The sequence below is a fragment of the Brachyhypopomus gauderio genome, unplaced genomic scaffold (genome assembly GCF_052324685.1).
Source record: "Brachyhypopomus gauderio isolate BG-103 unplaced genomic scaffold, BGAUD_0.2 sc138, whole genome shotgun sequence".
Classification (NCBI taxonomy): domain Eukaryota; kingdom Metazoa; phylum Chordata; class Actinopteri; order Gymnotiformes; family Hypopomidae; genus Brachyhypopomus; species Brachyhypopomus gauderio.
In genome coordinates this window covers 283,686-298,414 of record NW_027506959.1, presented here as the reverse complement: position 1 = coordinate 298,414, position 14,729 = coordinate 283,686, and the positions used below count along the sequence as shown (strand labels likewise).

The 14,729-nt window shown below is 44.4% G+C and overlaps 1 protein-coding gene across 1 annotated transcript; it reads left to right on the top strand.

Moving 5' to 3' along the window:
• Positions 1 to 986: 986 nt before the first annotated feature.
• Positions 987 to 4,840, top strand: snai1a (snail family zinc finger 1a). Its single transcript, XM_076994311.1, has 3 exons — positions 987 to 1,779; positions 2,187 to 2,693; positions 3,374 to 4,840. Exons 1-3 carry the CDS (start codon positions 1,704 to 1,706, stop codon positions 3,553 to 3,555), a joined length of 765 nt encoding a protein of 254 aa, XP_076850426.1. The 5' UTR covers positions 987 to 1,703; the 3' UTR covers positions 3,556 to 4,840.
• The last annotated feature ends 9,889 nt before the right edge of the window (positions 4,841 to 14,729 follow it).

Genomic DNA, 14,729 nt, shown 5'->3' with positions numbered 1-14,729 from the left:
CATCCTCAAACAGTTGCCCACATTTTGCATCTTATTTGGGATGGACATCTAATTACACTTGTCTTTTCCAAATAGGGTTAAAGAATCCTTTTTCTACACCACTACTATTCCGATTCAATTCCCACTAATTTTCTGTATATGCAACGTGACCAGCACTAAAACAACACACACAATTTAAAAGCAATACAACAAACCACCACATTACCACCACAGGACCTTAATCTCTGTTGTCAAATGCCCTGAATAATTAAAGTGTTGTTATATGCCGTGGTCTACTCCACTGCTGTCAGATGCAGAACTCCTTTGGTTCTTGTTAGTAGATGTATTCCATTAAATATTTTGATGATGTTTCATATTTATCCAATGTACCGTCTGCTGGATTCTTTTCAAAATAAGAATACTACAACTGCTCATAGGCACACAAATGTGCAGAATTTCCGGTGTTCGTGCACTGTTTCATTCTTCTTGGGGGCTGAACTGCCCCTTAGGGTAAAATCCCTGAATTGCCCCCAGTCCCAACCGATCCCTTATCAAGACAGAAAACTGTGGCTAATTTTCTCTTTGAAAGGAACGAGAGCGAGGATCTTGCTTGTCAAGAATACAGACTTTCTCAATAATTAAACGCCCAAAGCATTAGGTTATGAATATCATATTATGTGAATATCATGAATATTATGAACATGGTTATCAACATCAGTCAGAATTCAGATGCAGATTATATATGATATATTTTACATTATATATGATATTTGCAATTTGATCTTGAGGTTTTTAAATGTTTACTTCTATTTAAGTACATGGATCTATGTAAAGGCCCGTTTGCAAAGAAACAAAATACCAGAAATTAAATTGCGGTACAACCACAAGGTAGCGCTATTTTCAAACCCATTCCAGGCATGTCCGATCCACTCATTGTGTTGTTAATTCATGTCCATTCAACCCAACTGTTACTTTCATTATTATTCAGTGTGTTCTATTGTCATCGGTCGAAGGGTTTAGCTACAGAGTCAAAGGCGTGTGGATGTAAATGGTGATTTTCCTAAGAGGCAAAAAAACCCTTAAAAAATTACAGAAACATAGGCATTGTGATTGGATTTTTCTTTTGAGCAGTGACTCAGAACCAGTGACAACACTAAAGATAGTTAAGTATTTCTGTAGAGTTTGTTTGTTTGTGAAGACAAATAGTAAATGATTGAACATCGTCTGCGAATATTGATGTTTATTGTGCGTTTATAATGCTCGTTGCTTTGCCTTTTACGCATAAGTTGGGACTAAGATTTGGGAGGTGTGGGATGAATTTGCGATTATCTAATTTGGTAGGTGAGAATTAAACAATGGCTGTTCATGTATGAGTCTGACATGAGAAAATCGCTCTATGCTTTCGCAGCTAACATCCACTAAGTCAGCGTGCTGAGTACTGACGACAGGGACTGCGGTAGGCTGTACTTCAAGGGCGGGTCTAAGTGGCCGTATACATAGATAGTATGTCAGGCTTTTTAAAATTGACTACAGACACTAATTGTAGTCTAAAGTACTGCTTGGTGCTCTGTGATCTTCATCGAAAAACTGGAACTTTTCAAGTTCGGTACGTTAACTGAAGATTGTGTTTTCAGGCGCGGGTTCTGGGCCGTCTTTCAGATATTAGTGTTCAGTTTTAGAGTTCTTCTGGATAGAGCTGGATTAGTGACACTGGAGACACCAGCATGCCTCGGTCTTTCTTAGTTAAGAAGTACTTCACCAGCAAAAGGCCAAACTATAGCGAATTGGAATGTCAGAATGGTGAGTTTTCAACTCTTTAAACTTGCAAACTAAACTTTTACAAGTTTCAGGACGTTGTAGATAATAATAATCACGATTTGTTGTACTAGCCACTACAGTTGTATTTGGGGGAAAAAAAAACATTGCGGATCGCCCATTTAAATATATTTATTTGGGCTGCGAGGAACTTTTAATGTCCTTCTTTTGGTTTCTAAAAGGAATTCATACTCCGTCTGTTCCCTGGTTGCGGTGTCCGCATTTATGCGCATGTGTTTGGGTCAACTTATTTTATACGTTGTAACCAACCAAATTAACACCAGTATTGCAGTTTCCCCCTCTTGCTTTTTACTCCTCATGTACCACTCGTATATCTGCAACAGTACGTGAACGCAACGTTCTTCAAATCTGATCCTTCTCCGATCCCACAGATATTTTGCCTGAGCGGTATCCACTCGCAGAGCTTCCCGGAGCCAATAGTGAATTCCCCGTGGCTTGTTTTACGGCCGGGCTGGTGTGGGACGTTAGTCTTATGCCGCCTGTGCACGGCGGGCCTGCGTCCCTGTCTGGCCTGTCCTCAGTCCAAGGGCCTCTGGACCTCAGCTCTCCCTCCAGCCTGAGCTGCAGCAGTGGGGAGGAGGATGAGGGCCGAACCTCAGACCCTCCGAGCCCTGAACCCACAGACACCTACCACCCCCAGCAGCCCAGACCCCGCCATGGTAGCACGGGCAAACCGCGAGCCACGGAGGAGCCCTGTGAGATGCCGGCGCCTACCACACGCCCACCCTTCTTCTGCAAGCACTGCCCCAAAGAGTACAACAGCCTCGGGGCTCTGAAGATGCACATCCGCTCACACACCCTGCCCTGTGTGTGCCCCACCTGCGGGAAGGCCTTCTCCAGACCCTGGCTTCTCAGAGGACACATCCGCACACACACAGGTACCTTAGAATCTCTTTCAGCTCATTAATGGCATTCTCCACGTGGCATTTATAAAACGATCCCTATCAATTCTTAAATGTTGTTTATTGTCGGTGCAATTTAGTGGTTCGAGTTATGCAGCGGTTTGCATATCTCGTGAACCGTGCAGACTGCGTGCTGTCTTTTGTGCTTGTGATGGGTTGCATTTCAAAGCCCAACACTCCAAAGGTCTGATTAGTTTAACACTTCCTCTGAATTGGTAAACATGGTCACATGAGCGAGCTCTCAGCAGAATGGCTTTTCATTGATCACTTATTGTGTGTTGACATCATCCTTAACAATGGGCTCAGCAGGACTAATCTTATCAGGAGACCGGGGGTAGTGGGATGCATCTGGATAACATTGTGACAAGGGCACCCAGAATGCTTGGGAATGCTTGCTTTCGACCTGCTGAGTTGCCCCTTTGTTTTGTGTACTTTAATTCAGTGTCGGCTGATTCAGTGATTCAATCTCTCTGTCTTGTGATGTTTATTAACTACTGATAGTCTTGTAGGGTGTTGTGCTCGTCAATGGGCCTTTAGACCTTGGAGAATGGGTCTACTTAGGAACTATGTAAGGTTGTAAATGCACTTAAATGCTGAAGTGAAGTAAGAGTGGCAGAGAAGGACACTCATCAGCACCTGTGTCCGCTTTCTGGCAGGCGAGCGTCCGTTCTCCTGTCCCCACTGCAACCGGGCGTTTGCCGACCGCTCCAACCTGCGGGCGCACCTGCAGACGCACGCCGAGGTGAAGAAGTACCAGTGCAGCACCTGCTCCCGCACATTCAGCCGCATGTCGCTGCTGCAGAAACACGCGGCGGCCGGCTGCCCCCACTCGGCGTGAGGGAACGGGCGCCTGGTCTACGGGCGGCGCCTGGCGTCCTCGGTGCCAGTGCTCGGACACGACGTGCCGTCGGAGAAGGACGAGACCGTTAAACGCTCCTTCCCAGTTAAATAGAGTCTGACCTAGAGCACCAAAAGCCTGGATGGTTTATTTCCTCCGAGCACATGAAGGAGGTGCATGGATCCACCACATGCCAGTGAAGACTTGATGGTGCTCATCCTCTGGAGTCTCGCAGAGGAGACAGCTGCCGTAAGAGGGGGGTGGACTCACTGGGGAAGGGTATGTGTCAGCATGTCTCACACACACACACACACACACACACACACACACACACACACACACACACACAGCTGTCAGTGGTGTAGAAGCAACATTCTAACAGGTGGAATAGTTCAGACCTTGATGTGTCTAGTAAGGCCAGAGAGGGCAGCACAGTGGTTGATTTCATATAGATTTTCTTTCTTTAATAAGATTAAAACTCAATTTTCAAACTCTTTCCAAAGCTTTTACACACACACATCCCCATCCTTTCCATTTCACTGTTGTTTCCTAGTTGTCTGGGGACTATGGATTTGTAATGTGCTCCAAGTTACTATGCAGTATTATCTTCCTTGTGTTTTACAGTATTAAAGTTAGGCCAAAATATATTGTTTGTTAATCTTTATTGCAGTATTGGCCTTTTCCGAAGGCTGCAATATGCAAATGAGCTTTCGAACATATCACACAAGTTTTTCTTGTGTGCTGTAGGCATTCTGACAAATCTCAGTTGTTCAGACTGAGGGTTGGCTTGATATTTTGATGAAGCATTTCTATGATACAACAAATGTATAATGTTGGTCAAAATAATGCAGCCCAGGAGATCACAGGTGTGCTTTTAATATTTTGCCAGACATATCATAATCGCAGTGTGTAGCAATATTATTTCGATATGGTATATTGCTCATATTGTGTGGTCAAAACTGAAGTACAACTATTATTCTAAACCAAAGCCAAATTTTCCTTAGTAACTTAAAGAATGTTTTAATACCTCATTTGTATTGTTGATATTTGGTTGTGATGCTTCTATTTTGATGTGAAGATAATGTAATTAATGTTACTGGGACCATTAATATACCAAGTTTAATGCCTAAGATCATGAGTTCAAGTCATTAAACTGGCAGTGTATTGTTTTCTCAGAATGGGCTGTGGACAGTGCAGTCTAGATTTTATTATGCTTTTTGTTATTTTTCTAAAATCTTTTGGGGTTTTTAAAATAATTTTTATCCAATAAAATAATTTATGTTTGTAAAAAGCTTTTTTTACTGTGAGTTTACTTTCAGAAATGGTAGAAATAATGTAAGCAAGGAAGTTTAAAAATGATTTGTTATGCTTGCATGCTTAAAAAGGGCTTCGCCACAGATCTAAGTACAGTGTGGGTGAGCTGCAGTGGAGGTGATTCGACACCCACTCTGTCGAGTACAGGTGGCACGCTGCCTTGTAGATCTGACGTTTTCTGGGGCAGCAGCAGGTGAACATAGTGTGACAGTACAGGCACAACTGTGTGCACCTGCTTCAAACACGCGTGCACACACGTACACAAGCATGCACGCGTGTACACCCCATCCAGACAACTGCTGACTCAGTGCTCTCCAGATACTGTCTGTGTGAATGGGTGTGTGATAATTGTGGCAGATGTCTCTTTATATACACTTCATAAACATGTCTGTGTGGCGATGCTGTGTGTTAATCATGGAGGTGCTCTGCGTTAATTCAAACTGCCTTTCGCCTGTGAAGGCCATTGCTGTGGCTCAGAGGCAAGCCAGTGGAATGCCTTGCATAAATATTTTCCTGTTGAAGTTGTGCATACAGGTCCTCACTGTATATGCTGTGTTCCTGAAGTTGCTCTCTAACCCATTTGAATCCAGAGCAGTTTTTCCTCTGCTTAAGGACAAGTCAGTCCATTTAAGTCTATTTAAGTTAGTGGACTTTAGAAATAGATTATAAAATGGACATTTTTAAGGAGTTTGATGAGGTCCATATAGGTCTTCATATGTCTCTCCTCTTTTTCAAGAAATTCACAAATCTTTCCTTTTCTGCATATATATGCAGTAACTCAGGCAACATTGGCCTGTGTATACCTGATGTACCAATCATTATTGTAAAGACTGTAGAAATCTAGTGAGGTCAGAAATATTTGAAAATTATCACTGTAGAGTGTGTTTAAATCTATTTTGAGTTGATATGTACTGTGTTTAAAGGGCAACCACTGCACACTGTCATGTGTTTAACCGGTGCAGGTGTGCATTAGGTAGACTTTGAGCAGTGGCTTCCAGACAGTGAGTCAGACGCCATCAAACGTGCAGCACTGCGGTTCTCGTCGACGCCGTAGTTCCCCGAGTGAGCGAAGGTGTGTCGAGGCTGAGGATGAGGTAGGTTTTTCCTCTCGTCGTCCCGGACCCAGAGTCTGAACGTAAACGCTTTCTGACCCAGCAACCCGCTGCCTTACCTATTAGTCATGAGGGTATTCACAGGCGTGTGCAATCCCTGAAATACCGACTTTACGTGCCGACTCGCTTCACCCTGTAAGGGCAAAGCGGCCCTGGGGGGTGGGGGGTGCTGACTACAGCCTCGCTGGGGTTGGAACTGCGGTTGGGGTTGTGGTTGGGGAGAGCATGATGTAATAGGACTTGATCTTTACACAGCACAGCTGGAGTGGGACTCTCTCCCTCGACAGCTCCGGGAAGAGAAGGGAAACATCTGCGTGAAATAGGAGCGAACTGCTCTGTGCAGTTGATTTGCAACATGCCAGGAGGAGAGGTCAGTCTCACGACGCGGCTGCCTCGGGAGCCGAGGGGAACGGCTCTTAAGAACACAGAACCGCGTGTGTGTGTGTGTGCGCTTCACAGACCTCGTTCCTTCAGAACGCAGAAGCCCGTGCGTCGCGACCGCCCGATCACAGCGGCCTCGCTGTAGCGCGAGCCACAGCAATATTTAGGAGTGTATATTCTTCCCCTTTACTGAGAAATGAGGAGCAAATATGCACTCTCACACGCTCGCTCCTGGGGGATAATGAGACGTCTGGCTCTGAAATAGGAGAACTTCTCCCTGCTGCACGCTGCTCACTGCCAGAACCTTCACTGTAATTTACCAAAAGCGGCTGCTGTTCATACCATGAAGCATGTGTTTAACATTCCAGCACCCAACCCAGAGCCCTGTGTGTGTCCCTACAGCCTCGCTCTCTCTTTCTCACACACACACACACACAAGCAAGCACGCAGCCAGCTAGGTGTCTGCTCTTCTCCCATGAGGATCATCCTTCTCCATGTAAGAGATGCGTAGTGTCCCAGGCAGGAAATGGGAGTTTACATTGGCCTGACATTGCAGAAGAGAGAAGTGGGTTGAAGTGCTCTGGAATTGCCCCCATCTCACCCCCCCCCCCCCCCCCCCCCCCACCCATGTGAGTCTGCCTCCCACGTCTGCTCTTTCAGTCAGCTGGGGGTGGAGAGGAGGTGCTGAGCCTGGTGCTGGTGGTGCGGACCGCTCTGGTCTTAGCCTGGGTCCAGAGCTCAGAGCCTGGGATACAGGAAGAGGCTGTCAGGGTCTTATAAACACACCAGGACCTGAAGCTATGACACGAGCCTCAGGGAGATCTCCATAGCCGCCATGCTGTCTGTGTTGTCTCAGAGTGTGTGAGACTGTGTGTGTGTGTGTGTGTGTGTGTGTGTGTGTTCATTCAGTTCATGGGGGTTTTTCTTGTTTGGTTGGAATCGCTTTTGTTGAAGTGTGTGGGTGTTGAAGGGCTTCTTGGTGGACCACACAGCATTTGTGTTTCATACCGAACCCATAAAACGCAACTCCTGCTCACCATGTCAGCTGCCACACACACACACACACACACATAAAAAAAAACAGCAACACTTATTGCATCGTTCACAGTGGATTCATCATCTGCACATCTCCTGCTGTGGATGGCGTTTAAACAAATCAACCAATCAGACGCCAGTGAGAGGTCGGCCCTCTCCAAAGGCTCTGGAGTTGCCAAGGGGGCTGCTGGGAGTGGAGCGGCACAGAGGAAGCGGAGCAGCATTCGAACAGCCTAATGAATCACACACACACACACACACACACACACACACTCAGTCACAGGGATGCCTGCAATGAATGTGCTCTCTGTTGGTGTTTCTGGAGCTGAGTTTACTAAGTGATGACGCAGGCAGTGCTGATCAGGGGCATGTGTTACAGGGGACCTGGTGCCAGGACAGAGCCTGGAGCAGGATGCATGGTAGACCCCACCACACACACACACACACACACACACACACATATGCAGCTCACAGGGGGTCATGCTGGGAATGATCCTTCTCCTCCCTCTCCCTCACTGCCTTGGTCCCTCTCCCTTGTTCCCTCGGTCCCTATCCCTCACTCCCTTGGTCCCTCTACCTCGTTCCCTTGGTCCCTATCCCTCACTCCCTTGGTCCCTCTACCTCGTTCCCTTGGTCCCTATCCCTCACTCCCTTGGTCCCTCTACCTCGTTCCCTTGGTCCCTATCCCTCACTCCCTTGGTCCCTCTACCTCGTTCCCTTGGTCCCTATCCCTCACTCCCTTGGTCCCTCTACCTCGTTCCCTCGGTCCCTATCCCTCACTCCCTTGGTCCCTCTACCTTGTTCCCTTGGTCCCTCTCCTACTCTCTCTCTCCATCTCAGTGCACCCAAACTTCCTTGCCTGCATGCTTTAATTATTATCATTAATTTACTAATGTTAAGCTCTAAACGCATGCTATATTCTTACAGTGGTGGATCTGGTGAAATAGATAGCATTAATCCATCAATCAAAGCAATCACTGGTAATCAACCAATCAAATCTGCTTTCCCACATCACAGACAGTGTGAGTAATCACTTATGCGTGATCACCAGGCAAGTGCATTGACTAATCTTACAAAGAAATTTCACAGTAATGCTAACGCAAGAGAACCAGAGCTGGCCGCCACACAAGGGTGTTGGCTCACGTCAGAAAGGAAGAACCATAAGAACAGAGGCCAATTTTAGATCTGCAGCCTTCAGGTCAGAACTTGTTCCTGAGCGTAGCGGCTGGCGTCCTGTGCTGAGATCGCTCTGCTGAGACACCTTCCTCTGCAGCAAGGTGGGGCGGAGGGGCGGGACTCACACACTCACGTCTGCGTGGGCCAGTGGACTGTTATCAGCGTGCTTAGCTTGAACATTACCTGCTGTGTGTGTGTGTGTAGATCAGGACTCAGGCATAATTAGACTTATTGATATACAGTATCATTTAGCTTTGTCTGTACATTCTTTCCCAAACACACAAATACAAACATCGGCACACGTGCACGGACACGTACAGATACACGCACATACACACAAACGTGCACACACACACACGTGCACACGCACGGTTTTCACCAGTTGTGTAATGAACAGCCCTCTGGATCCCCTCGGTAGTTGTAACATAGCGTAGGGGCTTCTCCATTCTCTCAAACACGCTCACCCCTTAAGCCTTTTTCTGGAAACGTGTGTCATCTTACAATCCTTAAAACTAACATATACTTAGAAGAAGAGATTTCTTAGTAAATGTTTGGGATTTTCAGCAGAAAATGAGAATTATTCTAAACTCATAAACTTCTAAATACATTCACACACACACACACACACACACACACACACACACACACACACACACACACACATCTATGCAAAATGCCAGCCTTTCCAGCTTGTTTTCTCTGAGTCCTATTTACAAACACATGCTGAAGTGATTAGCTCTCAGCATGGCGTTTTTTTCCATTACCAGAAGAAACAATAAATAGAGTGAGATTTGCCACCCAATTGGAGGACTATATGTGTATGGGAAGTTTAGTCTGAGACGTAAAGTGTAATCAAGCATGAATATTCTGAAAAGGAAAAAACCCAACAAACTCTCTTAACAATAGAAACAGGTTGAGTTCTGTTACTGATGCCGTTTCCTTCGGCTCAAGTGCTTCTGGCACCATGACATCAATTTGTAATGCAGAGACTCATGTAGAGCGTGAAATCAAGGCGGGCAGTGGAGACGTGTCAAGCATGGGGGGGGGGGGGGGGGGGGGGGGGACGCACAGGCAGACGCAGGCCCTCCGACAGCCATATTTCTGTCTCGTGATAAAACAGAAAGCAGAATCCAGTCATTACTGAGAGCCCAGCCTTAGAAGCCCAGCACAGCCCTGGAGTGGGGACTATATAAAGAGCTTTCCCTCCCTGACTCCCACACATACACACACACACACCCCTCGCCTTCCTCCTGGTGTGTGCGTGTGTACTCAGCAGCATGACGGCACCGATGTCTCTGAGAAGATACAGTCTCTCACCCCAGCGCTAATGGGTGACACTTGCTCGCGAGTCTAGACATTCACGCCTCAGATCAAAGCAACAACAGCTGACAGGGTTTCTTTCCTCCACAGAATCCTGCAGGAGCCTCCTGGGGCCCCAAGAAGGCCCCTTTTTACACACCGTTACCAAATGGCACTAACACCTGTATGAAACTTGCCCTCCACCCTTGAGGAGTCACCTGTCAACACATCAGCAGTAAGAGTTTGGTGCAGAGTGAAGACTGCATCTGCTCTACTATTTTGATAGTTGTCCTGGGTGACGAGACCCATGACTGAAGACAAACAACAAATGAAACAAATGTAAAGTGCTGTTTTTGTTTCCATCTTTCCTCATTGATTTGAGGGACTAGCAAGGACATGTGGGTAGGAACGAGGGGGCAGAGAGGGGAAACGCTCCATCCAGAGGTGCACACAACCATGGAGAACAACAGAGAGCATCAGACAGGAAATCCCAAAGCTTTACAGCGATTGGAGGCTTTAGACTTGCCCTCTTTGATTTTAAGGGGGTGAGGGGGGTGGGGGCAGATCAAAAGCTAGAGCGTCCTTGCTGTGATTCAGATGAACAAACCAAAGCAACCAGCCAGACACCTTCTCTGAGTGGGAACCAAATGCAGAAGAAGGACCCAGACAACACAACAACATGCATCCCGTACAGACAGACTGTTCAGGCTCTGAAATGATTAAGCGTGTGCACACTGTCTTTCATGGAGAAGGAGAACTCAGTGTGTCCAAACAGCTTTTTCTCATACTTTAAGAAGCAGATACATCTCAAGAGAAAGCAGCCAAGTCCATCTCTCAAACATAAACACACACACACACACACAAAACACACACACCACATTCCTTTACACTCGTCTACTCTGGGAGAAACAGTGCTTCTCTATCATCTGTTCATCCTGAAGACTCATGGTGTGCATGTGATTTCAATAAAGACCCAGCAATGCAGGAGTGGCTTTGGGGTTTATGGTAATGAGAGACTGACTGCTGTAATCTTAAATTAGGAGATGAACTTGATAAATACATTTTACTCTGGTGTTTTCAAGCGGTGACTGTACTCTTTGACAAGATGATCGCTTTCTGCTCCCTTCCTCAATGCCCACTAAAAAGAAGGAACATTTATTTCTTGTTGAATTTTTGGCATTCAGTTAGTTTCAGCACATTTGTCTGGAAGTGTACAAAGGTCTCCCATGACCCCCCCACCCGACGGAGGAGCCTTCAGTGTGACAGGAGAAACAGCAAGTGCAGGATGGGGGTAGGGTAAGCACCTTGCAACAGCTGTTGTGAATTAGAGCGGGGAGGTTTTTTTTTTTGGGGGGGGGGGCGCAGGGTTAGGGGCCCAGGAGATTGCTGGCGCCAGCCGAAGGCCAGCAGGTCAGGGTGGATGAACATTAGCAAAACATAAGTGAGCAAGCCCGTGCCCTGCGGAGGGAGCAGTCTGGCTACAGGAAGGGGGCGGCAGGAACCCTTTCCACTTCCTCTCCCGATAACTCTTTCCTGTCCGAGTGACACACACAGGGGGTGGGTTGAGAGGAAAATGTGGGACGCTGATACTGAATGAATGAACTGCTGTTCTTCACGAAGCAACTTTTATGGCCTATCAAAGTTTAGCGTTTCCAGTGTGCTAAAATCAAGCTTGCATTCAACATCCACGTGTGTCAGTTAATATAACCCACGTCTAACACATCTTATTTAGACTTTTGCTATTGAGGAATAAAATTTAAGCTTGAATGTTGCTATAAAGCTCTAAATATAGAAGGTTTTATTAGATTTGGAGGCCAAGAACTGTATAAACACATTCAGCCACTAGGCCTGAACGTTGGGCAAGGAATGCTAGACTGAAACACAAATTCCATATGAGGAAGTCAAATGCATTTCTAGCCTGGATACACAGGCAGTGTTGCTGCTCTTAAGCGTAGGACTGAGTCATTCTAACAGGACTGACTTTAACACAGGATGGAGTTAATCTAACGCAGAACTGAATTACTTGGCTTATTCTTTTGTCAACTCCTACCATGGTAAGGCTGTGTCACAACTGTAATCAAGAAGTGTAGATGATGTACTTACATCTGTTTTAATGTATACACTCAAAAAACCCCAAAACAATTTAGCAATGAATAATTACTGTGAATATGTAGCCTACTAGTTACGCTCAAATGTGATCAATAAGCACGTGGCTCCATCTAGTGGGGAACTGTAGTACAGCAAAGTTCAAAGGTCATTGGAAATCCCAAACGGATAACACTCCCCCACAAACACACGTGAACACTCTTGTTATGTACAATTCTTTTCAGCATTGTTCTTTCCTGATGTGCAGTTTCACTCTGTCCTGAGTGCTGATAAAAAAACAGTTGTTATTATTATTACTCCATGTGAAACCCATATGAAAGAGTTCTCTGTGTGTGATCTCCATACGGTAGTATTTCTTACTTGAAATCAGTCTGACAGGCTGTATATTTATGAGATCCACATGAGAGCATTTCGTACATGAAATTATTGTAATCAAACGCAAAATCTAAACATCCGTTTTTAATTCTGTTAACTCTTGAGGTCACTGCCAACAGGTGGCAGTAAAACGTTGATGTGTCTTACTTTCAACAAAATAACGAAACCCCCGTAGTCACTAGTCACTGAAATAAATGATTTCAGAGATTCACCTCAAATTAAACTATTAAATAAAATAATATAGTAATTTATGATATTGATAACAGTTGATAAAAAGTAATTGCTTATTTATAATATAATATAATACTGTAATATAAACAGATGTTTTAACCGATGAACTACACTATGGAGTCTCTTGGAATGCCATGGTATAACCCACAGGTTGGGTAATAGTTTATTAACGGTATTACAGTTTATTATTAACTGTAACACAATCGTGTAACACCATATAGCACAAAAAGCACAGTAAAAGTATGAATGACTTAAAAAATAATATTTGCCCCTGGACATGTCCTTTTGGGAAGAACATTACAGTTTTTCTCGATTGTTTACACACTAATAGGCCTACTGGTAAATGAGACACAATGACCACAACATCTAACTATTGCACCAACCCCCTGAACCCATTCTACTAAACTACAAGCACAATTCCTGCTTTACACTCAAACTGCAGTTCTAAAACACATTTTTTTCAAAACACTACACACAATTTTCTGCATTTGGCATAATTTTCATGAAGAAAATCTCTTGTTTTCACAAGGAACACACTGTTATTCAAAATTCTAAAGTTAATTGTCCTACTATGCACACTGACTCATCACATCAGCAAACACCTGTGTCACATGTTTACAACCAGCAATCAGAGCTTTAGCATAAAATGGCAAAAGCTCTTCTGTTTTGGAGCAATGGATGACAACAGTGGAAACAGAGGCTGAGCCAGAGGGGTGAGAATAAGAGGAGGAGGATGGGGAGGACGAGGACGAGGAAGGCCAAGGACCATAATCTCTTATGAGATCCCAGCCACTTTGGTTGACCATGTGGTCAACCATGGTCTAACAATGAGGGAGGCTGGACAAAGAGTACAGCCAAATTTGAGTAGGTACACTGTAGCATCCATCATCCGGACTTTCCTTAATGAGAACAGGTAAGAAATCAACTCTCAGTAGGAAACTGCAGTACTGCATATCAATACAGTACTCAATGAGTACAGTATTGCCTGTGGACTGTTCTGTAGGACTGTAAATATAAAGTATGTTTCAAGTATTTGGGAAATGTATTCCTACTTTGTATTTCTACACAGTATTTACAGTATTTTACTATTTGTATTGCAGAACTGAAAGGTTACCAACATGAGGTGGACGGAAACGTCTTTGGTCTCCTGAACAGGAAACTGAAATCCTGAACATGGTCCTAGAAAATAATGCCATAACATTACGGAAAATACAAAGAAAAATAATAGAAAACAACAAGATATTTCAAAATATTGATAGGGTGAGATTATCAACGCTGGACCGTGTCTTGCGCAGAAATAATCTGAGGATGAAGCAGGTCTACAGGGTGCCTTTTGAACGCAATTCAGAAAGAGTCAAAGAAATGAGATATAACTACATGCAAGTAAGTCCTATACAATCTCACAACTGATGTATACACTCAACACTGTATAAGTTATACATATTTCAGTATTGTAATCATAATGACTGTGCTTCACAATAGTGACTCCTCCATGTCTATTTCTGATACTGTCATGTGTGTTTCAGAGAATCCTTGAGCTAGAGGTGGATGCAGTGGAGCACCAATTCATCTTCACTGATGAGGTTGGATTCAACCTCACAAAAAGACGAAGGAGGGGAAGGAATATCATTGGCCAGCGTGCCATTGTATGCAACATAGTTTTTTTTTAACTGTAATTGTAACTGTATATAGTAAATTCTTCTGTTGTTGTGTATGTAGACCACTGTATGTGCAACTTTGTGTTGGGTGGGATGTACACTGTGTACATTGCTTTTGTGGGAAAAAATATATATATTTGTTACTGTGTATGTGTGTTCTGAGTATAAAAACACTATTCTATTCACTATTCACACTTATGTATTTCCTGTCTGTAGTAAGTGTAACACTGAACAAAAAAAGGCCTAAGTCATTATGATGAATGGAGAAGAAGTGTTTTCCATTCATCATAGTGTTTTACATTGAGCACATCAGTGTTCAACTGGTTCTTATAAATGTCTATTCATATGATGGTTTGTGTGTGTCATCTGAGAACAAAATACCATTTTGAGAAGATATAATATTGTTCTGAATGTAAAGTTTCATTTTGAAAGAGAACTGAGGGGTTTTGCCCATTGTGTGTGTGTTTTTCTGATTTATGTGTAGAGT

Bases quoted from the DNA above. Each gene is read 5' to 3' on its own strand.
- snai1a (XM_076994311.1), top strand. From the start codon at position 1,704: ATGCCTCGGTCTTTCTTAGTTAAGAAGTACTTCACCAGCAAAAGGCCA. The intron at 1,780-2,186 runs GTGAGTTTTCAA...CCGATCCCACAG, and splicing joins CGAATTGGAATGTCAGAATG to ATATTTTGCCTGAGCGGTAT. The intron at 2,694-3,373 runs GTACCTTAGAAT...GCTTTCTGGCAG, and splicing joins ACACATCCGCACACACACAG to GCGAGCGTCCGTTCTCCTGT.